Genomic DNA, 23,309 nt, shown 5'->3' with positions numbered 1-23,309 from the left:
CGCGATCCTCTTCCACAGCCGCCATAACCAATCATCTCAAATTGAAAACCCAGAATGAATCGCACTTGCCATCACACTTCGCTTCATATTACTCAAGATATGTATCATTAGATTCTTAATTTACCTGTTAATAAAATTTTCTTGTTCCAAAAAAGATGTATTTTAAGTTAGAGAATAAAGGTATCTATACATTTAATTAGCTTTTTTAACATTTTGGTTTTGTTAAAAAATGACATTTTTTAATATGTGTGAAATTTTTTTAGAAAATATTAGAAAGATAGGGAGTATATATTGAGACGTAAATATTTTAATAACAATTTGAGGTATGTCGAAACTCCACCAAATTGGCTAATTGTGCTTCAAGTCATCTCTATCGCTAGAAGCGATATGCGTTTCTCTAAAAAAAAAAATAGTATTTTAATTATAAATTTTCTTTTTATATTTTTTTATTGCAACGATTACTATATGTTTGATATGTGTGTAATAACAGTAAAACAATGTTTCTTAGGAGGGGTATTCAAATGAGGATTTTGGAAGATTTTGGGTTTCTATTAAAATCATCTCTTATTCAACTTATGATTTTTAAATCACTTCCGAAATCCAATGTTATTCAATTTGGAATTTTTATAAAATCATTCAAAATTATTCATAGTATTTTGTTATTCAATCAATAATTTGTCAAATCATACACAATCAGCTGTTATTCAAAATCTAACTTTTATTTAATAAAAAATTAAAACACAGATTTTAGAAGACTTTAGATACATTTTTACATGAGAAATCCAATAGAAAAAATCACACCTTAAGAGGTGTTATTTTGAAAGATTTGTTTTTTTATTAAAGTAAATACTCAAACATGTCCCTCTGTGGCGTATAGATATACGTATAAGACTTTTGTGAAGGGTCTTATACATGATGGACATACGTATAAGACTTCCGGCATTTTGTGAAGGTCTTAAGCTGATGATTCTCCTCCTCGTGTATAGATATTTGGCCACGCCTATCGAGGCGTAGTTACATATATTATGTTCACTGTTTCGATATGGTTCATGGTGGTGACTGGTGACTTGGCTCTTTGCTCCGTTCTTATTCAATCCCTCTGGTTTCGAGTGGCAAAAGATTGTAGATGATTGGACATATTGGAATAAATGGATATATAACTGAGGGGGAATTGGTGTTCCTCCAGAGAAGAGTTGGGAGTCTTGGTGGGAGAAGGAAATAGGACATCTTCGACACTCGGGGAAACGTGGTATCATCCTCGAGATTATTTTGGCTTAACAGTTATGACACAGTTATGACATGAACGTGAGTTGCAGTAAACATACCAGAGTGATTACAATACTGTAACGTGACCAAATAAGTCCAGTTCCTATGATCACTAATAACAATAGATATAGAAAACAAAGAACTGTAAGAACATACGAGGCAAGCTGAGGAGATTTGTCAAGAGTATTATTAATACCAAGTTGTTGTGGGTATGAAAGTGTCTCGAGGTTTATGAAAATCTGCAATTGTCATTCTCATCATAAAAAATCTCTTAAAATCACCCAATATACTCCTTTAAAATCTAACCAAATCACAAACTATTTTTTCTTTTTTAAAATTGAAAAACTAACAAATTCACCAAAGTATCATAAAAACTATCAAAATCCAAAATCTCTTAAATCCTATCAAATTCTCCAAAATTTCAATTGAATAGACCTCTTAAAGTCCTTCTGCTAGCAATGTTTCTTTCTCTTTCTTCAATTTTTAAATATTTTATTAATTTATTTTTGTTGAGTATCGTTAAAGATTTCTCACGTGACCAACTTCGCTAATGCTCTTACCTATTTTAGCTTTTCATTAATGTTTTTAGGACCCATCTGGCCATCTCATGTACTATTTCACAAATCTAAAACATTGTGTCAAATGATATTTTTTTAAATTTTTTGGGCAACATGATACTAATATAATAATCTATAATAATTTACCAAAAAAAATCATAAAGTTAAAGGAATATCATAAAATACCAAAATAAATTTTTGTTGATATCTTTCTAAAGAAAACAAAAACATATGATAACATAGTGTCAATTACAGGGATAATAGGACAAATAACCTCAAATCGGGTTAATGACATATATATATTCTGGTGTTGAAGTTTCAAAAACACCTTTGAGTCTTTGGCATATCTAATTTGAGAGATTACACAGAGTAATTCTCCCTCTTTCATGTGAGATCTCATCTCTTTTTGCTCATATATTGTTACGTTCGAATTTTTCAAAATGGACCAAAGTTACTAAATCGAATTGCAGTATATATAAAGAAAGGTGGCATAAAATAATACATTATATGATTATATATATAATGTTTGACAAAAAAAAATGATTATATCATACAAATTACACTACCTAAATGTTAATATTCATCTTTTAGATAAATACTATTGTACTTCAATATAAAGTTCTATCCAACATACATTTATCTTTTGTTTCTATGAAATCATATAATTACAGTTAGGTTCGACATTTGTTTTATATTGTTACAAAGGAAACATAAAATAACGAATCAAATATAACCCACTTTTGGGGTACAACTAATAATACGTTAATGATAGAATAACTCTTGCATCCAAACGGATCCTCCCAATTAGGGAGAAATTATTATGATGTAGATCGTAAACAATGATCGTATGGCCTCCAAGGCTAGGGAAAGTTTAAGAAATCCCAACAGGCTACTTAAAAGTACGCTGTACACCCCCCAATCATTTACGGGGACCGTACACAAAAAAGGATTAAACTACATACAATAGTATATCTTATATACACTATAATGGCTTCAAAAGTATGACGTGGAAATGTGTTGGTGGAAGTCTACGAAGCTGTTTGCTAGTGAATGCACAGACTAACAATAGTACAATTAAGGGGAAAATGACAATTAAGAAATTGGTTTGTTATTTATGACTATCATGTAATCTACATCAGTAAATTTATTTCAATGTTGACTTACGCGTTAGAATTAATGATGGTTTAAACAAATACTCCATCATTAATAAACAAATACATATAATGATGTTAATTTATGTAGGAATTAGTAAAACTAATTTGGTTAGGACTGTACCAATTTGCAGAGGTTATAATATTAGTTCACGAAGCGAATGACTCTCATGCATGCATTGGCCATTTTTCCAAGAACTTTGTCAGAGAAAAGTCTAACTTTCGGATTACACTGTCTTTTAGTCGACCAGATATAGAAGAAACTATAGCCCTGTTCTTTTAACTGTCGCGCTATTCATATGGGCGACTGAATTTTTTATTTTTATTTTTATATGTCAATTTTGCAATTATGTATATTCTGGAGGGTATAACTATAAATTTAGCAAACTCCTAACAAAATTTCTGATTTCACGGTGAAGATGAAGATACCATTTTACAGATCTGACAATGAAGGTTTGATATTTTTTAAATCTAGCGACTGTCGCTGTTTCTAAGATAAAGCTTTAGTTGTGTAGCTGATTTTTTCAGCGATTCTTAAATTCGATAATTGAAGTCGCAGCGACTGAAAATTGAGAGAGATGAAGAAGAGAGGGAGGAAAGTGAAGGCAAAATTTTAGTCGTCAGCAGCTGTCGCTGCGACTTTCTCCCGAACAGGGCCTATAAAGCTTTCAAACTTTATATTATTTACTCTTTTTCTTTTGTTTCTTTTCTTTTCTTTTCGAGTCCTCTCATACTTTTTTTTTTTATTTTTGTGTTAAACTTTCTGGTTGTATTAAATTGACGTAAAGGGACGATTACATAATGGAGATAAAAGGAAAGTGCATGCCAAACAAAGATCAGACCTTTAGGGTATCAGGCAGGGTATATACATGCCAACCTTTTGAGTCTTATATTTTATCTCCTCAAATTTGCTGTCAAACCTTAAAAATCTAAATATTATCTTACTCAATCATCTCCATGTTGTAAGAATCTTGTTCTACTCGTAATAAATCCAACAAACACGTTGACTCTGCAAACCCCTCATGTGCTTATATGTTCCGAGTAAGCACCCATAGCTTTTACTCCCTAAGAAAAAAAGAGATGGTATAAAACACCTTCTTATGATCGATACAATTCTTGAAAATCTTGAAACAGGGCTACATACGTTCTTTTTGAGCTCTCCGTAAATATTTGAAAATGGCGGATGCATACAAGAACCAAACTCCTGAAAGACTTCAGGTAATTAAGTATCCACAAAACCCAAAACACAGATCAGAAATCTTTCATCGTTTTTACTCAAATTCTTGTTTTGTTTATGTATGAATTCAAAAAAAAAAACAGGGGAAGTATAAAGCAATGGTTGTGTGCTGTATTCCTGGAGTCGGATCTCTCGTTTCTTGGAACAGTATGCTCACTATCGCAGATTACTATTACCAAATTTTCCCGGTTCGATTTTTGTTATGGTTTGGTCAATTCTAAAATTCGAAATTGGTTTAAAAACTGATCTTTTGTTTTTGGTTACAATTTTTTTTTTTAACATGAAAATTGTTTGTTTCTTGTAGGATTATCATCCTTCAAGGGTACTCACACTTGTATATCAACCAATTGCGCTTGGAACAGTCATGATTTTCGCATACCACGAATCTAAAATCAGTACTCGAAAACGTGTCCTGACCGGTTACATCCTCTTCACAATATCCACATTCTTGCTCATAGTCGTAAGTATCAATTGAATTAAGTCTTAATCTCAAACATTAATCTTTCTTATGGAACTGTATAATGATTATGGACTATAGACTAAAAACCTCAAAAAAAAAAAAAACAGTTGGATTTGGCAACAAAAGGACACGGTGGAATCGGAAATTATATTGTTTTATGCACAATTGTTGCTTCTTTTGGCCTCGCTGATACTACCGTTAAAGGAGGATTGATCGGTGATCTATCTTTGATGTCCCCTGAACTCATCCAGGTTTATTAAGTTTAGCATATTCAAGGTCTCTGGTTTAGATAAAACCGGTGTTTACTGGATATACAACTTGCTTCTTTGTAGTCATATATGGCTGGTTTGGGTATGGCTGGTGTTCTAACCTCAGTGCTTAGGCTAATAACTAAAGCTGCCTTTGAAAAATCAAACAACCATCTACGAAAAGGAGCAAGTGAGTTTAATATTTTTCGAAAATCTCAAAAATCCAATATTTTCAAATGTTTTATGTTATATTTCTTGCTTTGTTTATTCCCCCCCCCCCCCCCCCCCCCCCCATTTTACAGTGATATTCTTAGCAATCTCAACATTCATAGAATTTCTCTGCGTGATGTTATATGCTTATGTGTTCCCAAAACTCCCAATCGTTAAGTATTACCGCACAAAAGCTGCTTCTGAAGGATCGAAAACTGTAGCTGCTGATCTTGCTGCTGCTGGTATCCAAAATCAATCAGATTTGGTAACATCACATTCATCAAGAATCTTATCTTTCTTGGTTTCCTTTCGTCAAGGACATCTTTCATGATTCGTTTTCCACTTTTAACCATTATTTAGTTAGCATCATATATAGTTTTCCTATGCAGAGTGATGATGACTCCAAGAATCAAAGGCTAAGCAAGAAAGAGCTATTGCTTCAAAACATAGGCTATGCAGTGAGTCTATTCCTCATCTACGTTTTGACATTATCCATTTTTCCTGGATTTTTATACGAGAACACGGGACAACACGGCTTAGGTGTTTGGTACGCGCTTATCCTAGTAGCCATGTACAATTTTTGGGATTTGGTCGGGAGGTATGTGCCGCTGGTGAATTCGCTGAAGGTTGAGAATAGAAAAGCTCTAACGATTGCGGTTTTGTCCCGTTATTTCCTCGTCCCGGCGTTCTACTTCACCGCAAAATATGGTGATAAAGGATGGATGATGATGCTCGTTTCTGTTTTGGGATTAACTACTGGACATCTCACTCCTAAAGGATACAAGGTAACCTATCTAGTCAGTACTGATCCCTACTTTTAACCTAATTAATTAATTTGATTAAATCAATAAATTTACATTTTAGTATTTTAATGGATTTTACATTTAGAGAACAAAACACATTAATTTTGTAAAACTTTAGTAATATACACTTGAATTAAGAAAATTATAAACAAACACGAAATGTAGTTGAAAGGAGAATATGACATTGAAGATCATGTCTTCAATGTTGTGTTTGCATGTATCATGTATGAAATTTTAAATTATACCAAAATAAAATACCGTAATAACGTCTTAAACACATGTTTTGAAATTTTCGAAATAAAATACCGTAATAACGTCTTAAACACATGTTTTGAAATTTTCGAAATAAAATACCGTAATAACGTCTTAAACACATGTTTGCATTAATGTTTAAGACGTTATTCAACAAACTAAAAAAATGTCTCTTTTTTTTTTTCGAGAGTTCGCAAGAAAATTGTGATTTCATTTATATGTTAACACATTAATGCAGTATTATGACATATAAACAAAAAACAAAAAAAACAAAAAAAGTTAGTCTTATACACCGGTTGCTTTTTACACTTTGAATATATAACACAAGATTTTTGACATATATTTAAATACCAAAAGACAAAAATTATAAACAATATATAAACCTCTCTACCTGGACACTTAAAGTTATTCTTGTTTTGTATATTGTGAAGGGTCCGGAGAAGAATGCATTAGGGAATTTGCTGGTGGTTTTTATACTAGGAGGAGCAGTTGTAGGAATATCTTTAGGCTGGTTATGGCTTATTGGCAAGAGAAATGCATTTTGAGTTCTCATCAGCAAATGATTCACAACATCCTTTTGGCGTAATTAATTTCGAGTAAACCCTGTTATGGCTGGCTTAAAATGAGAAGCTTTGATGCCTCTAGCGTAACTGTGTATTCATGAAAAAATAAAAAAGAAGAGAATACTAACACGTAAAACTTTTAAAGACTTGAATTGAAGTCTTATTTCGATGCTTCACCAAATTGGCAAATTGTATTTGACTTGTCCAACCTTACGAGTTACTACTTTAGATCCATTTGACCATCTCTCGTTTACTATTGTCTAAGAGTTATAAATTCATAGACTTTAACAAAAACTATTTCCAAATCCAATCTGCGTTTGCTTAACCTCTAATTATATCTATGATTAAGAACTTGAAAATATAATAACACTTTTTTTATTAAATTTAGAAAACTCTCTCAAAAGCTAAATCTCTCTTTCTCTTAAATCTTAATCTTAGATTTGGTATCAGAGCTAAGGTTATAGCTCCGATCAGAGCCTTGTGAAAAGACTCGATCAAAGTTGGTGTTAGGAGACTCACGTAACTAAGGATGGGGGACATGCCAAACCCTGCACCACGAACCAAGGACCTTGGATCTCCATCGATCCATTGTCTGATGTTAACATCGAAAAACTTTACGGTTCGGGCGATGCAGATGAAGATTACTTTTCGAGTTAGCGAAATATGGGACACAATAGAACCTGGTTCAGCCGATGAGAAGAAGAACGATGTAGCTATATCACTACTGTTTCAATCCATCCTCGAGGCGTTGATTCTGCAAGTTGGCGAACAAAGCTCGGCGAAGAATTTGTGGGATGCCATAAAGTCTCGACACCACGGAGCAGACCGGGTGAAAGAAGCGAGACTTCAAACCCTCATGGCAGAACTAGAATGCCTGCACATGAGTGAGACCAATTCTGTTGATGATTTTGCAGGCAAGATCTCAGGCCTTGCATCACAATCAGCCTCTTTAGGAGAGAATATTGAAGAGTCCAAGTTGGTGAAGAAATTCTTGTCAGGACTTCCAAGAAACAAGTTCATTCATATTGTAGCTTCCCTTGAACAAGTTCTAGATCTGAATTCAACAGGATTTGGAGATATAGTTGGGAGAATAAAGGCGTATGATGAGCGTGAAGGGGTAGAGACCAAAAGTGAAGATCAAGGAAAACTTATGTTTTCAAATTCTAGTAATAACCGTGGAGGCTACAACGATTTTCAAGGTGGAAACAGAGGAGGTTATAACAGAGAAGGATATAACAGAGGAGGCTATAATAGAGGAGGCAACACTCGAGGTGGATATGGCAGAGGTGATTATGGTCGAGGCGGATACAATAAAGGCGGATATGGTAGAGGAAACTATGGTGACAGTTTTGGTCATCGAGAGACAAATCTGAATAAAACTCATGAAGTTGATGCACTTTACGTTCATGAGGTGGTGTTCTTGAATGATGATAAGGTGTTTCCCAAGAATTATGATACAAACAATGAAAGTGTATGATATCTTGACAACGGTGCTAGTAACCACATGACGGGAAACAAATAATTCTTCTCCAGCTTAGATATGAACATCACAGGGAAGGTTAAGTTTGGTGATGGTTCGTTTGTCAACATAATTAGAAAGGGATCGATTGTTTTTGTGGGAAAAACGGGTGAGAGGCGATCACTCAAGGAGATTTACTATATTCCCGACCTGAAGCACAACATTATCAATCTAGGAAAAGCGACTGAATTTGGATGTGAAGTGAACATGAAGGGAGACATGTTAACTTTAAGTGATCATGTTGGACGGTTGTTAGTATGAGTCAAGAGATCATCAAACTGTCTCTACAAGACGCCAATGGAAGTTGAGTATCCTAAGTGTCATTATATCCAAGACAACGACACTACTCTAACATGGCATGTACGACTGGGACATGTAAGTGTTGGAGTAATGAAAAACATGGTAAGACAAGGTATGGTTGTGGGAATGTCACAATCAATCCATGAGAAGAATGTGTGCACTGCGTGTTTAGTCGGAAAACAGACCAAAGCTGTGTTTCCAACTACAACATCTTTTCGAGCAGCTCAAGCTTTGGAGCTGATTCATGGTGACTTGTATTGACTAATTTCTCCACCAACACCAGCTAACAACCGGTATGTCTTTGTCCTTGTTGATGTTTTTTCCAGATACATGTAGACAATGCTATTGAAGGAGAAAAGCGAGGCTTTCGATCGGTTTAAAAAGTTTAAAGGAGGAATTGAGAAGCAGACCGAACTGTCTATCAAAACCTTTCGCACCGATAGGGTAGGAGAGTTTACCTCGCTTGAGTTTCATCGGTTTTGTGAAGGAAGTGGAGTCACTAGACATTTAACTGCACCATATACACCTCAACAAAATGGTGTAGTTGAAAGAAGAAACTGCACATTAATGGAGATGACAAGAAGCTTGCTTAAGGCTATGAAACTGCCGAATGAACTATGGGAAGAGGTCGTACGTCATTCAACATATCTTATTAATCGAGTTCCTACCAAAGCTTTGGCAGGTTGGACTCCATATGAAAGTTTTACGACCAAAAAGCCTAACATCGAGCATCTACCAGTGTTTGGCTGTGTTGCTTATGCTAAGATCATTGGACCACATCTTAAGAACTTTGATTAATCTAGGGACAAAACCGAGTTCGAAAGCTTATAGGCTATATGACCTAGAGACGTTGTGTTTAATGAGACTTGACTTGGGTTTAGAAAGCCCAACAATTGGAAATTTGGGTTTATTTTGGACTTCTAACTAAAAGTCAATTGACAATTAGTAGATTGACCCTAACCCTTTATATATTAATGATAGTCTCTTTAAACATAAGATGTGGGACTTGGTTTGTATCCCAACAATCTCCCCTTCAAACCAATGACCACATATGAGATTTTAACACGCCTCTACGAGATGATAACTCCATCTCGAACCGATCCCACTTGGACCGATAATAAACCCCTTCTTGGGCCCCCATCACTCGGGTTAACAAGAGGCATGTCCGTATCCACTTTTCTAGGTCCACCAAAATTTTAACTTTGGACTCTGATACCATGTTAAATTTGGGTTTATCTTGGGGTTCTCACTAAAAATCAATTGGCAATTAGTAAATTAACCATAACCCTTTATATATTAATAATAGTCTCTTTAAACATTAGATGTGAGACTTGGTTTGTATCCCAACATTATAAACGATATGTAAGAGATTTAAAGTTTGATTTTAGTAACCTAAGTGATCATGATGACCGTGTAGTTCCGCCATGTTGCTTTGTCATTTTGCAAGTGTTCCGTTTGACCACTATAAACACTTTAAATGGCATTCAAAATTGTATAAAGACAACTTCTATACAATAGAGCTATTTTGTGCAAGTGGCAAAAAACGTTTCAATCATGAGCTGCCCATTAAATCTGCGCTCATAACCGACGGATCATTTACAGCCTCTCACACACCACCGCCATTTAACAATATTTTTTTTTTTTTTGAAAAGCCATTTAAGAAAGAGAAATACTTTAAAATAGTATTAAAATAATTTTTATGTACAATTATAACATATTAGAAATATTTAAAATTAATTTTTAGAATTTTGGTTTTAGATTTGAATTCTTAATTTCACATTTACGCTATAGTTGTGAGGGGTAGAGTTTAGTATTTTTAATTTAGGATTTAATTTTAAAAGATCAATTAGTACTATTTTTGAAATTTTAGAAATGTTATACCAAATTTGAAAAAAAAAACTTATTTTTGTGTGATTTTTGAGAATCTCCCTTTAAAAAATGATTATGAGAATTAGATTTTAGTCGTTTTTGCATAATTTACATACCCAAAAATGGAGTGTAGTTTTACACTTTTTTTTATAATTCTTTTTAAACCTTTTTTAGTATATTTTACCTTCAAATGATTATTAAAAAAACATTCGTCACAAAAACCTTATGTACTACTAATTCCACTGAAACCAACCATGGGGAAAAAAAATGAGAATAGTAACACGTAACAATCAACTTGAGATGAAGGTCTTATTACTTCATTGCCTCACTTATTCAACCCCCATTGACTCTTATCTAAGGTTGTTTTTATATTCTTACATAGTATTTATTTTCATTTATTGTCACGTTTTAGACCGCTCTCAAAGATATGCAGCTATTAAAGAATTTCTCTAATAATGTATTTTGCTTTCAGACTACAAAGTCTTCAAGTGGACTAAAAATAGAAACGGAAAAAGCTTTCACACTTTGGATTCTTTAATCATTTTGGTTCTGTTTCTTTTTCTAATTCTTTCGAGTCTTATTTTATCCTCCCATATTTGCTGTCAAACCTTTTAAAAAAGTGTCTATATCATTTTTTACTCGCTCATCTCCATGGTTTAAGAATCATCTTTTGAATCTCGTTATATAATCATCAAACTCGTTGACTCTACAAAATCCTCATGTGCTAAGTTCCAAGTAAGTATCTCTGTAGCTTTTTTTACTCCAACAAAAAAGAAAGACAAAAAACCTCCTGTGTATCTCTCTGTGTTTGATCAAGTTCTTGAATCTTGAAACAGGGTTATGTTCTTTTGAGCTCTCTGTTACTATATTTTGAAAAATGGGGGAGACATATGAGAACCAACCTCCTGAGAAGCTTCAGGTAAGTTCTTACAAACCCCAAAACTCAGATCCAAAAACTTTCATCATGTTTCAGAATTTAAAACCAAAAAATTCTTGTTTATGTCTAATTCTGAAAAAAAAAAAAAAAAAAAAAAAAAAAACAGGGGAAGTATAAAGCAATGGTTGTTTGCTGTATTCTTGGAATTGGATCCCTCGTTTCTTGGAACAGTATGCTAACTATAGCAGATTACTATTACCAAGTCTTCCCGGTTAGGTTTCGGTTCAGTCGATTGCAAGATTTCAAATCTGTTTGTTTTGTTTTGTTTTGCTCACCAAAAATATATTACATAGAAAACTTATAACATCTTTCTTGTAGGATTATCATCCTTCAAGAGTACTCACACTTGTTTACCAACCATTTGCGCTTGGAACAATCGTGATTCTCACATACCACGAATCAAAAATGAATACTCGAAAACGTAACCTGATCGGTTACACTCTATTCACAATATCCACATTCTTGCTCATAGTCGTAAGTTTTTATTAAAGTCTTTTAAAGTAACGTTAATCTTTTTTATGGAATTCGACTTTTATTATGGACTCTAAGAATCTTAAAGAAAAAAAAAAAAACAGTTGGATTTGGCAACAAAAGGACGTGGTGGAGTCGGACCATATATCGGTTTATGCGCAGTCGTTGCTTCTTTTGGCCTCGCGGATGCTACCGTTCAAGGAGGAATGATCGGTGATTTATCATTGATGTGCCCTGAATTAGTTCAGGTTTATACATTTTAGCAGATTCAATAATCTCGGTTTAGATTAACCGGAATTTATAAGATATACTCATACTTCTTGCTTTCTTTGTAGTCATTCATGGTAGGTTTGGCTGTAGCTGGTGCACTAACATCAGCGCTAAGGCTAACGACTAAAGCAGCTTTTGAGAAATCAAACAACGGTCTACGAAAAGGAGCAAGTGAGTTTAAATATTTGAAGATAACCAATAGAAACTCCAAATACCAAAGTGTTTATAAGTTTTTTTTTCTTTTTTTCTTATATTTCTTTCTGCAGTGATATTCTTAGCAATCTCAACATTCATAGAGTTACTTTGCGTGTTGTTATACGCCTATGTGTTCCCGAAACTCCCCATTGTTAAGTATTACCGGAGAAAAGCCGCTTCTGAAGGTTCCAAAACTGTCTCAGCTGATCTTGCTGCTGCTGGTATCCAAAATACATCAGATTTGGTAACTTCACAGAATCTACCTTTCTTAATTCTTTTGCTTTTTAAAAAAAATATCCTTCACTCCTAAACAGTCTTTAGCTTCTTGATTCTATGCAGACTGATGATGATGATTCCAAGAATCAAAGACTAACCAACAAAGAGTTGTTGCTTCAAAACATAGATTATGCAGTGAATCTGTTCCTCATCTACGTATGTACATTATCCATATTTCCCGGGTTCTTATATGAGAACACTGGAAAACATGGGCTAGGTGATTGGTACGCGCTTGTCCTTGTAGCAATGTACAATTGTTGGGATCTGGTTGGGAGGTACACGCCGCTGTTGAAATGGCTCAAGATTGAGAATAGAAAACTGATCACAATAGCGGTTCTATCGCGTTATTTCCTCATTCCGGCGTTCTACTTCACTGCAAAATATGGTGATCAAGGATGGATGATTATGCTCATTTCTATTTTGGGATTGACTAATGGACATCTCACTGTTTGCATTCTCACCATAGCTCCTAAAGGCTACAAGGTAATCTATAATAAGTAGAGAATACAATCTTGGCGTTTAAGGCAAGTAATCTCACATTTGTTCTAAATTTTCATTTGGGTTTTGATTTTTTTGTGAAGGGTCCGGAGCAGAATGCGTTAGGAAACTTGTTGGTGATCTTTCTGTTAGGAGGGATATTTGCAGGAGTGGCTTTGGATTGGTTATGGCTTATTGGTAAGAAGGATGCCTTTTGAGTTCTAATCACTCCAAAACCATTGTTTCACTTTTACTTAATCTGCTTTGTCTTTATTATTATTTGCATTGTAACCTTTTAAGTTTTCTTATCCTCAAAAACAGAGGATATGTAATTACATTTGCTATAGACCATAAAGCGTTTAAGAATGATTGTTTCCTATTACTGATATTTTGCAACATCTACCATAACGCTGGAATTAATGAATAACAATACATATCAAAAGACATATATTCTTAATTAAGGATTTACTTTTAAACTGGAATATAAACTATAATCATATAAGCTTGTAATAATAGTTTTTCTAGATTATATAACTAAGTAGAAGATGTATAAAAGGTTTAATTCATGAAAGAGATTATCATAATACATACCTTTTTGTAAGTGTTCCTGAAAATAGAAAAACATAATTGAGCGCAACGCTGGTGTAAATTGCGTTAATCCATTCAATTCAACACTAGAAAGAAAAGCAAAAAACGAAATTACATCAACGCTGCACTCAATGATGTTCATTCAAACCCAGGAGAAATATATCTTCTTGCATGCCTTTCCGATCACATTGGACATGAACAGAAACATATTTTTTATAAGACAATACAGTGCTTTTGTGTTGGTTTAAGAGCAGACTGAGCAGTAAAATGCTTGTTTGTACTACTGTGTACTATTTACAAACCGTACTAGAATAGTATTATTTTGAGGTTCCAGATGTATTTTTGTATATAAAATTGTAATGAACGAAACTTATATAAGTATGTCTTTAGTTTTCATGTTATACTAATACTAATTATATTTAAAACAACAATGGTACATGATTCTTAGCCAAAAATTAGAATAATCCAAGTTTTAGTAATGTACTAATGATCGGTGTTCGTGTGTCCTACACCGAAACACCAACTTGTGTACTACACGAGATCATCTCTACTTCCACGACGTCGTACCTTAATTTGTTTAGTCCCTCTTTTTTGTGGCTACCAAACCATAAGTAGCTCTAACTACTTAAGTGAATTCGAAGCAAATATTCTCTAGGATCATGAGCATAATTTTCCATTTGTTTGTACTCCTCAAATCTCGAGTAATTCTCAAGAGATTATACAATTATATACTGTTTCGGTTCCATTTTTTGCTTCCTATAACGGGTAGGTATTTCAATTTCTAACGTTTTATATGTTTCTAATGATTCTGTTCTTACAAATGTCGTTTGCTTTTATAAATCATCAGTGCCATTAATGACCAATAGAGAATATATATATATATATATATATATATATAGTTTTATGAGATAGTTTAAGAACACAAATAAAGAACAACTCTCTTTATTAATACCAAAGAAAATAACTCAAAACTTTGGTCTCTCTCAAACTCTCAATCTCTCAGATCTCATAAGTTGTGTCACATCCCAACACCTCTTTATATATTACTTTGATAATCCTAATCCTAATAGGAATCTCACATATCTAGATAACTCCTAGACATTTGATCCTTATCTCTTTGTCAACACAAATAGGACTAGGACTAGTTTCCACTTTAAGCTTTCTCCAAGCTTACTCCAACAATCTCCACCTTAAGTTTGAAACTCTGTTTCGACAAGTCTTGAACTCCTAAGAGATTTCTCATTACCTTGAATTTGTTTTTGTCCAATGATTTTGTTAGTATGTCCCCTCTCTGCTCATTTCACGTGACATGTTCAACCTCAATCTGACCATTCTCCACTCGTTCCCTTATGAAGTGATAGCGCATGTGTATATGCTTACTTTTCCTATGGAAAACAGGATTCTTAGTAAGGGCAATTGTTGATTGATTATCAATTCGGATAATAACCTTCTCCTCTGCAGCTCCAGTGATCTCGACCAACAAATCCTGCAACCAAACCGCTTGTTTTGCAGATTCAGTTCCTACCATGAACTCTGCTTCGCAAGAGGATAGAGTCACCACATCCTGCTTCTGCGAACACCATGTGATCGGACTCTCACCAAGATAAAATATGTGTCCTGAAATACTCCTACCATCACCAGGATCAACATTATGGCTGCTATCATTGTACCCTATCAACCTTGGTACCTTCAATCTTCCATAAGACAGTCCAAAATGACTGGTTCCCCTTAAGTACCTTAGACAATGCTTCATTGCTACACCATGTGAATGCCTTGGACTCTGCATATATCTACTCAATATCCCTACACAGTAAGACAAATCTGGTCGAGTATGTAGCAAGTAGTGTAGACACCCTACATTCTTCCTATACAAAGTTGCGTTAATCTCTTCTTCATTCTCAGCCTTTGACAATTTTAACTCTGTCTCCATTGGAATAAGAACCGAATTACATTTGGACATCCCTGCTTCCTCGAGAATCTTGTGAGCATACCGAGCCTGACTTAATGTTATCCCATCTTGGTGTTGACAAACCTGCATTCCAAGATAATATGATAGTTTCCCAAGATTACTCATGTCAACTTTATCAACCATCTCCTCCTTAAATTTGTTAATCACAGTTAAGCTTGTTCATGTGACAAACAAGTCATTGACATAGACTCCTATGAACAAGAGATCTTTACCAGCATCCTTTCGATACACAGAAGGTTCTTTCGAACACTTCACAAATCTTAACTCCTCCAGAATTTGATTCAACTTATTATTCCATGCTCTAGGCGCCTGTCTTAAGCCATACAAGGCTTTGTTAAGCTTGTAAAATTTTCCTTCCTGCTATCTCAAATCCCTCAGGTTGACTAACATAAACAGTTTCCTTGAGTTCTCCATGAAGAAATGTAGTTTTTACATCTAGATGATGAATTTCCCAACCATGTGAGGCTGTAAGATCAATTAGGAGTCTAATAGTCTCAATCCTAGCAACCGGTGCAAAAAACTTCCTCAAAATCAACCCCATACTTTTGCACATATCCTTTTGCCACTAGCCTAGCTTTATATTTGTTGATACTGCCATCTGAATTTCTCTTAAGCTTGAATACCCACTTTAAACCAATTGATTTTGCTCCAATGGGTAAGTCAACAAGATCCCAAGTTCTAAGCTTCTCTATTGATCCTATTTCATCCTCACAAGCTCTTATCCACTCCTTAGACTCCCTAGATTGATAAAAATTTGTAGGCTCATTATTGAGACACAAAATCAAGAACTCACCTTCTTCTTCGGCAAGTAAGACATAATCTTCAAGATGTTGTGGTTTAACTCTCACTCGTTCTGATCTCCGTAACTCCGGCTCTGACAAAACTGCAAGTTGACCTGCAGTCGCAAGTTGGTGTGTCCTTGTGACTGCAGGTTGGTATGTCTCGAGTTTAGCCGCTTGCTCATGTGTATCCGAGATATCACCAGGTTCAGTTTCACTCTGACTCTCGTCATCTTCAAGAGTCTGTTCCTTCTCATTGGCCTCACCATCTTCTTGAAGACCGTGGTTCCCAAAACCATCAAAGTTAACTTTAAAACTTTCATCGCTTATTTCTGCAGAATTTTCACAAGACCAATGTTATCCTTTGGTTTCATCAAACACAACATCACGACTGACAACAATTCTTCTTGGCTGTGGATCTAGCAAACGATACGCCTTAGACCCTGGTTCTGTTCCCAAATGAACTAGAATACGAGTTCTATCATCAAGCTTCTTCAGATGAGGTTTCTCTACCTTTGCGTAGCCAATGCAGCCGAATATCCTAATATGTTGAACTGTTGGCTTTTTATCACGAAAACACTCATATGGAGTCTTCTCCTTTAAAGCTCGAGTGGCTTTTCTGTTGATAAGGTATGTTGAATTTCTAATAGCCTCTCTCCAAAGATAGTTTGGCATATGCATATGTTTCAGGATACTTCTAGCCATTCCCATCAGAGTTCTATTTCTCCTTTCAACAACACCATTTTGTTGTGGTGTATATGGAGTTATCAAGTGCTTTCTTATTCCAGATGCTTCACAAAAAAAGTTAAACTCTTGAGATATAAATTCTCCACCTCTATCTGTTCTGAAATTTTTTATGGTTTCCCCTGCTTCTTTCTCCACTACAGTTTTGAACTTCTGAAACTTCTCAAAAGATTTCCTTTCTGCTTCAGTAGTATAGTCCACATGTATCTAGAGAAGTCATCAATTATCACAAAAACATACCTATTTCCTGCTGCTATACTTGGTGTTATTGGTCCACAAAGGTCACCATGTAAAAGCTCTAACTTCCTTGTAGCTCGAAAAGTAGTTTCTTGGGGAAACTCTTGTCGAGTTTGTTTTCCAAGCAAGCATGAGCTACAAACTTCTTTTTACTGACAGTTTTGGTGCTCCTAGAACCAATTCTTTACCTAGCATCGATCCTAAAGTTGCATAATTCACATGCCCCATCCTCGGATGCCATTTACTAGATTCACTTATCTTCGTAAGATATAGGCAAGCATTATCTCGCAATCCCATCTGTTTATAAAGCCTGTTCCTAGACTTCTCTGTTTTGACAAGGAGATTTCCTTCTTGATATCTTATCATCAAGTAATTACCTCTCAAGCGTATGTCACAACTGGACTTTGTAGCTTGTCCAAGACTAATAATGTTGCTTCTCAAATCTGGAATTAAATAAACATCAGTCACCTCCCTTTGCTTCCCATTCTGATCTATAAAGACAGTTGTTCTTTTGCCCTTTATGTCGACTCGTGAATCATCCCCAAAACGAACCTTCCCACTAATAGACAGATCAAACTTCTCAAAGTATCTTCTATCTCCGGTCATATGGTTGATGGCACCATTATCAAGGTACCAAGTGCTATCCCCATCTTTACTAGTCTCGAACTTACTAAGCACAACTCGTTTCTCATTTAAGTAGACTACTTCATGCATTAGAAGTTCGTCTGTGTCATGCGTGCTTTTGTTGTCTGTTTCTTGTGTCTCTTGCAGCTTAAGTAGTCGATCTGGACAGTTGAATGCAAAGTGTCATGTTTGGTCACACCTAAAACAAACAACTTGTGACACATCTCTTCCTCCAAACGTCCTCTTCCTCGTCCTCTGTTTCCAAATCTACCTCCACGACCTCTTCCTCTGTAACCTCCATAATATCCACTGTATTCTTTGTATTGTTGGTTTTGGTTCGCTTGTTGATTTGTATTTGCATACATAAGCTTGCTCTATTCCTCTAGAGACTCTTCTTCAACACTGATTTGTTCTTCATAAGTTTTAAGACGACCAACAATATCCTCGAAGCTTATAGTGTTTAAATCCAAAACTTGTTCTAAGGAAGCAACTATGTGGATGAATTTTCTGCGAGGATGACTATTAAGAAATTTCTTAACAATTTGTGGTTCTTCGATATTTGTTCCTAATGCAGCTGACTTCGATCCAATTGCTGCAATTTTACCACCAAATTCATCAATTCTCTCAGATTCCTGCATCTTCAATCGATCGAATTCAGCCATTAGGGTTTGCAGTCTTGCTTCTCTAACACGTTCTGCTCCAACGTTTCTAGCCCGGATTGCTTCCCATACTTTATTTGTTGTACTGAGCTCTCCAACTTGCAGAGTTAAACTCACGGGTATCGATTGAAATAGTAAAGCCATAGCTATATTTTTCTGATCCTCGTTGACTTGGTCGGTTTCTGCTTCAATAACATCCCAGATTTTTGTGAACTTTGAGTGCGATCTTCATCTTCATCGCCCATACAATATAGTTGCTTGCATTAAGCATAGGACAAACAATCGAGGAAGAACCTCCTCCTTCTTTGGATGGTGGTGGTGGTAGTGCAAGGGTTTCAGACATGATTCCTTCGATGATCGAGCAAAGCTCTGATACCAAATCTAGTTTTATGATGAGATAGTTTAAGAACACAAATAAAGAACAACTCTCTTTATTAATACCAAAGAAAATAACTCAAAATTTTGGTCTCTCTCAAACTTTCAATCTCTCAAATCTCATAAGTTGTGTCACTTCCCAACACTCCCTTATATATTACTTTGCTAATCCTAATCCTAATAAGAATCCTACATATCTAGATAACTCCTAAACATTTGATCATTATCTCTTTATCAACACAAATAGGACTAAGACTAGTTTCTACTTTAAGCTTTCTTCAGGCTTACTCCAACAATATCTATATATAATAACGTATCTGATTTGAACCCAAAATTATCCTACTTAACATCATACAACATTAACTTTGGATAATTGGATTGACCAAAGTTGTCTTAAACCCAATCTTAGTCAACGTTAACATGGTTTAACGTGCAACTACTGTTGAGTGTTGATTATCGTTGGATCTAAAATTATCTAGTCAACTCAGAGTTAGAGTGTCAATCGTTTGGTGGAATAATTGAAGTTTTGTTAGCTAAATCGCATAATGTTTTTTGAAGACTTTTTTCCTCTACACCAGTATATCCAAAACTAATTAGGAAGTGTGATAGCTCACTATGACGTATTAATTACATACTGTTCGGAACACATTTATAAGTTTATAATCGGCCATGTGACTATAGAAGCTTCCTACCTTATTTATAAATGATCAAACGTTATGTATAAAGTCCACTTTCGGGTTGGCGACATTAAATTGATTCTTGTAATGTTTTGGCCAACAAAAATATTGATTCCTAAATTTTCAGTGTCTTATTTGTCAATATATATGATTGGTTAGTCACTTGGTAAGAAAACTTTTAGACTATTAAGACAAGAAATTCATTAGATAAACTATATATCTATACAATTACTCAACTCATTTGGCCAGCACACAAATAAAGTCATATTAAGCAATGTTAGAATGGTGGAAGAGACTTTTGTCCAATATATTAGATGAAATATGAGTATGCATGCTTAATTGCAATAATGTAGGTTTATCCGTTCTAGTCAGGTAAATACTTAAATCCAGTAACATGTCTAATACTATGGTATATAGTATAATGTAATAAGAAATATGAAATGGTAAAATACAACCGTATATAGACGACAAAATTTTGGTGTTTGAATTAAATTTGGCAAAGTGACATATAAGAAACTCTACCATTGAAAATCTTGGTCATACAAAAACACAACACAAGTGTACATCGAGGACAAAACGTGTTTTTTCGTATGGGAATGGACTAAAAATCGAAAACAACTTTTGGGATCATGTAAAACAAAATTTGCCTTTTTAGTCCAAATGATTCATATGCCACCTCCCAAAAAAATTCATGTCTAGACTTTGTAGGTTTGATTGACAAAGGTAATCACCAGTTACGAAAACATTTTATCAGACAACATATGCATTTAACCTTTTTTTAAAAAACTAACGTTGATACGAAAAGTACGTTTTATGGCTAAAAAGACGTTTAGATCGATTATAAACGACAACGTTCTACAAGTTTCAAAAATCATGATAACTAAAGTGACCACTAAATTTTTTTTAGCATTCAATAAGCAGTGATATTGTCAATAGTCAATACTATGCAAAAAAATGGTTTTAACTAATTCTTACCTCAACTCAAAAACCAAAAGTGTACTTTATATGGAACAAAAGCAATTACTGAAAAACAAGCGAGTCAAAACAAACAGCTCATCCCAAAATGTCGACGTTCAAACTTAAAGCAGGATCCATCCGTTCGTTCGTGTTTACACATGCTTTGTCCCACGCGTCCCCACTCTCAGATGGCTCTCCCTACACCACGTGTAAAAAGTGATAAGTAAACAACAAACCGTGAATCCAATTAAAAAAAAACGAGCCTTTTAATATCATTTAACGTTTCTAATTATTACCTTTTTCCCAAATTATTGCTTTACGCGTAGCTTGTTTGACACGTGCGCCTGGTCATTAGCATACTCCCGTGATCGATTCGACCCCGACGGGGTTTTAAACACGTCGTACGCTAATAAGTGTACTTCTCATGTTCACGCGCCGGCCAGTCTTGCTGATAATAAATTAGTAAGAGCTTTTTTTTTTTGTTCGTCTATGTATGCTCATATTAGTAAGTTCTTCGTGAATCTTTTTTTTTTTTTGTTCTTTTTTACTCTCTATTAACAATGACTTTGAACAAATTTTTAAGATATACTATTTTAGATTGACTTTAAGGGCCCATCATCCATTTCAAAGCTACATAGTTAATTTGGCTCATAAAGTCAATGATCATTTTCACTATCAGTTTTAGTGTCTATCTTCCTTTCTATTTCGGTAACATATAATTTATACATCTTCTAATCATATTTAAAATATGATCGTTGATACGATCACCATGCATTTATGTAAGAAGAAAAGCCGACCACATATATTAAACAAAAGAGTAGATATATACCAATAATAGAAACTCTTATCATTAATTAAAACAATGCATGAGAGCTTTGTATATTGTTTTACTGGTGGGATGTTGCTTTCCCTTTGACGAATATACTTTAGTAATAAATGTTTTAAAAACAATGGTATCTTGGATATGTAACAAGATCTAAATAACAAAATACAATATTTTTGTTTTTTACATAACACCATCCCAATGGTTTTTTGTTTCTTGGAATTGTAGAAAACCATTAACATCAAACGAGTAATCAGGAACGTCAGAACTACTTGTAATAGTGTTACTGTAGTAACTCTCTTTTTCATCCTCGGTGCTGCAAGTGCTACTGTTGATGTAAGTTGTGGAGCTTGAGTTTAATGGAGTTGGGCTCGAAGAAGGTGTGGTCAAGACCGAAGCAAAGTCGGAGTAAAAAGGTTCTAAAACAGAGTTAGATTTAGAGTAACCATCGTCGTAGTTTGATGGGAACGAAGGCATTGAATCTTGAACCGTCGTCTTCATTGGCATGAGATCTTGGAACTCCGTGAACTGATCCATGCTAGGGAAACAATACTGTAATTCTTGATTACCAATCATGTTGTAACCGGTTTGGTATTGGTTTACTTCGGTTTGGTTAACCGTGTGGTTCTCGCGTGTGTTGTTGTTTTGGTTTGAAAAGAGAGAGGTTGCGAGTTTGAGTATCTCGGGGTTAACCAATGGTTGATGACGACCATCTCCCATCATCATGAGCCTCGACATGTTCATAGGTTGATGATTATGATGCGAAGAGTTGAAGAGAGATGAGTTGAGAATGGAGGAGATATCAAGAAGATCAAGACGTGGACTGTGTGTTACTGGATCGATACCCATCTTCAGAAGTCTTTTCCTGATGTGAGTGTTCCAATAGTTTTTAATCTCGTTGTCTGTTCTTCCGGGCAAACGAGTCGCAATGGCAGACCACCTACACAAAAACAAACTAAGTCAGATTCATTTTAGACTTAACATGTACTATTTTAAAATTTTATTTAATATATAGTTCTTAATTTTTTTGATATTTTCATAACCAATAGATCAAACTCACTTGTTTCCCATGATGCTGTGAAGTTGAATAATGGTTTCTTCTTCTTCAAAAGAGAATCTTCCTCGCTTAATATCTGGTCGGAGATAGTTGGTCCACCGGAGCCGACAACTCTTACCACATCTTTGTAACCCTGAATAATCAAGATTCAAGAGCAAGAAAAGCAAAACTTTAGAAAACAACGTCCAATGGATAATAAATATGATAATGAAAATGTATATATACACGAACCAGCATTCTTGGGAAGAGTTCTCCAATTTCCATAACCGTGTATATTAATATAATCAATGAGCTTTTTATCTTCCTCAGGAGTCCATGGTCCTTTCTTGAGCCCATTCAACTTCTCGCAACATGGTGATCTTCCCATCTTTTTGATTAATTGTTACTCGATATGAAGTCAAAACCTTTTTAAAAAAAAAACAATGATTGAGTGATATTGAAGAAACAGAGACTAGATAGATAGAGAGAAGAGAAAGAGAGAGACGTAGGGTCCTTAAAGAAGAGTACGAAGTATATATAGGGAAGAGATAAAGACTCTTATCAAAAAAAGGTGAAGTCAAATTGATTCGGTGCCGTCCTCTGTTTATCGATTGGGCTACGTGTCCTTTACACATCCCAAAATATATTTTTTTGTTTTGTTGTCAAAAAATTTGTTTGGATGTATACATACATACTATATTATTAATTAGATAATGGATTATTTCTACAACTTACTGTGAATTATGAGATGGCCATTAAATATTACAAGTATTATGTGAT

General features: G+C 34.7%; 4 protein-coding genes across 8 annotated transcripts; 3 read left to right on the top strand and 1 right to left on the bottom strand.

Moving 5' to 3' along the window:
* The first annotated feature begins 3,777 nt into the window (after positions 1-3,777).
* On the top strand, positions 3,778-6,953 carry LOC104737377 (equilibrative nucleotide transporter 4-like). 2 transcript variants are annotated; one of them, XM_010457545.2, is made up of 9 exons: positions 3,778-4,015; positions 4,109-4,192; positions 4,295-4,399; positions 4,516-4,671; positions 4,779-4,922; positions 5,004-5,109; positions 5,222-5,394; positions 5,519-5,914; positions 6,616-6,953. In XM_010457545.2, exons 2-9 carry the CDS (start codon positions 4,151-4,153, stop codon positions 6,727-6,729), a joined length of 1,236 nt encoding a protein of 411 aa, XP_010455847.1. In that variant the 5' UTR covers positions 3,778-4,015; positions 4,109-4,150; the 3' UTR covers positions 6,730-6,953. The 2 variants fall into 2 exon arrangements, with proteins under 2 accessions (XP_010455847.1, XP_087338058.1); XM_087481932.1 differs by having other exon boundaries at positions 3,778-4,192.
* Positions 6,954-7,276: 323 nt separating this feature from the next.
* LOC147929923 (uncharacterized) lies at positions 7,277-8,224 on the top strand. The gene has a single exon (XM_087480790.1). The coding sequence runs from the start codon at positions 7,277-7,279 to the stop codon at positions 8,222-8,224; it is 948 nt and encodes a 315-aa protein (XP_087336916.1).
* Positions 8,225-10,835: 2,611 nt separating this feature from the next.
* Positions 10,836-13,443, top strand: LOC104737375 (equilibrative nucleotide transporter 3). Of its 4 annotated transcripts, none has more exons than XM_010457543.3 (9): positions 10,836-11,170; positions 11,272-11,354; positions 11,479-11,583; positions 11,691-11,846; positions 11,948-12,091; positions 12,179-12,284; positions 12,380-12,552; positions 12,648-13,067; positions 13,166-13,443. In XM_010457543.3, the coding sequence occupies exons 2-9, from the start codon at positions 11,313-11,315 to the stop codon at positions 13,277-13,279; spliced, it is 1,260 nt and encodes a 419-aa protein (XP_010455845.1). In that variant the 5' UTR covers positions 10,836-11,170; positions 11,272-11,312; the 3' UTR covers positions 13,280-13,443. The 4 variants fall into 4 exon arrangements, with proteins under 4 accessions (XP_010455845.1, XP_010455844.1, XP_087338057.1 ...); XM_010457542.3 differs by having other exon boundaries at positions 12,630-13,067; XM_087481931.1 differs by lacking the exon at positions 11,479-11,583.
* An 8,166-nt stretch (positions 13,444-21,609) lies between these two features.
* Positions 21,610-23,038, bottom strand: LOC104737374 (transcription factor MYB74). The gene is made up of 3 exons (XM_010457541.3): positions 22,782-23,038; positions 22,554-22,683; positions 21,610-22,433 (listed from the first exon to the last, which is right to left on the bottom strand). Exons 1-3 carry the CDS (start codon positions 22,915-22,917, stop codon positions 21,677-21,679), a joined length of 1,023 nt encoding a protein of 340 aa, XP_010455843.2. The 5' UTR covers positions 22,918-23,038; the 3' UTR covers positions 21,610-21,676.
* Positions 23,039-23,309: the final 271 nt, after the last annotated feature.

The sequence above is a fragment of the Camelina sativa genome, chromosome 13, assembly GCF_030686135.1.
Source record: "Camelina sativa cultivar CO46 ecotype springtype chromosome 13, ASM3068613v1".
Lineage (NCBI taxonomy): Eukaryota > Viridiplantae > Streptophyta > Magnoliopsida > Brassicales > Brassicaceae > Camelina > Camelina sativa.
This window is presented reverse-complemented; position numbering and strand designations above follow the sequence as displayed.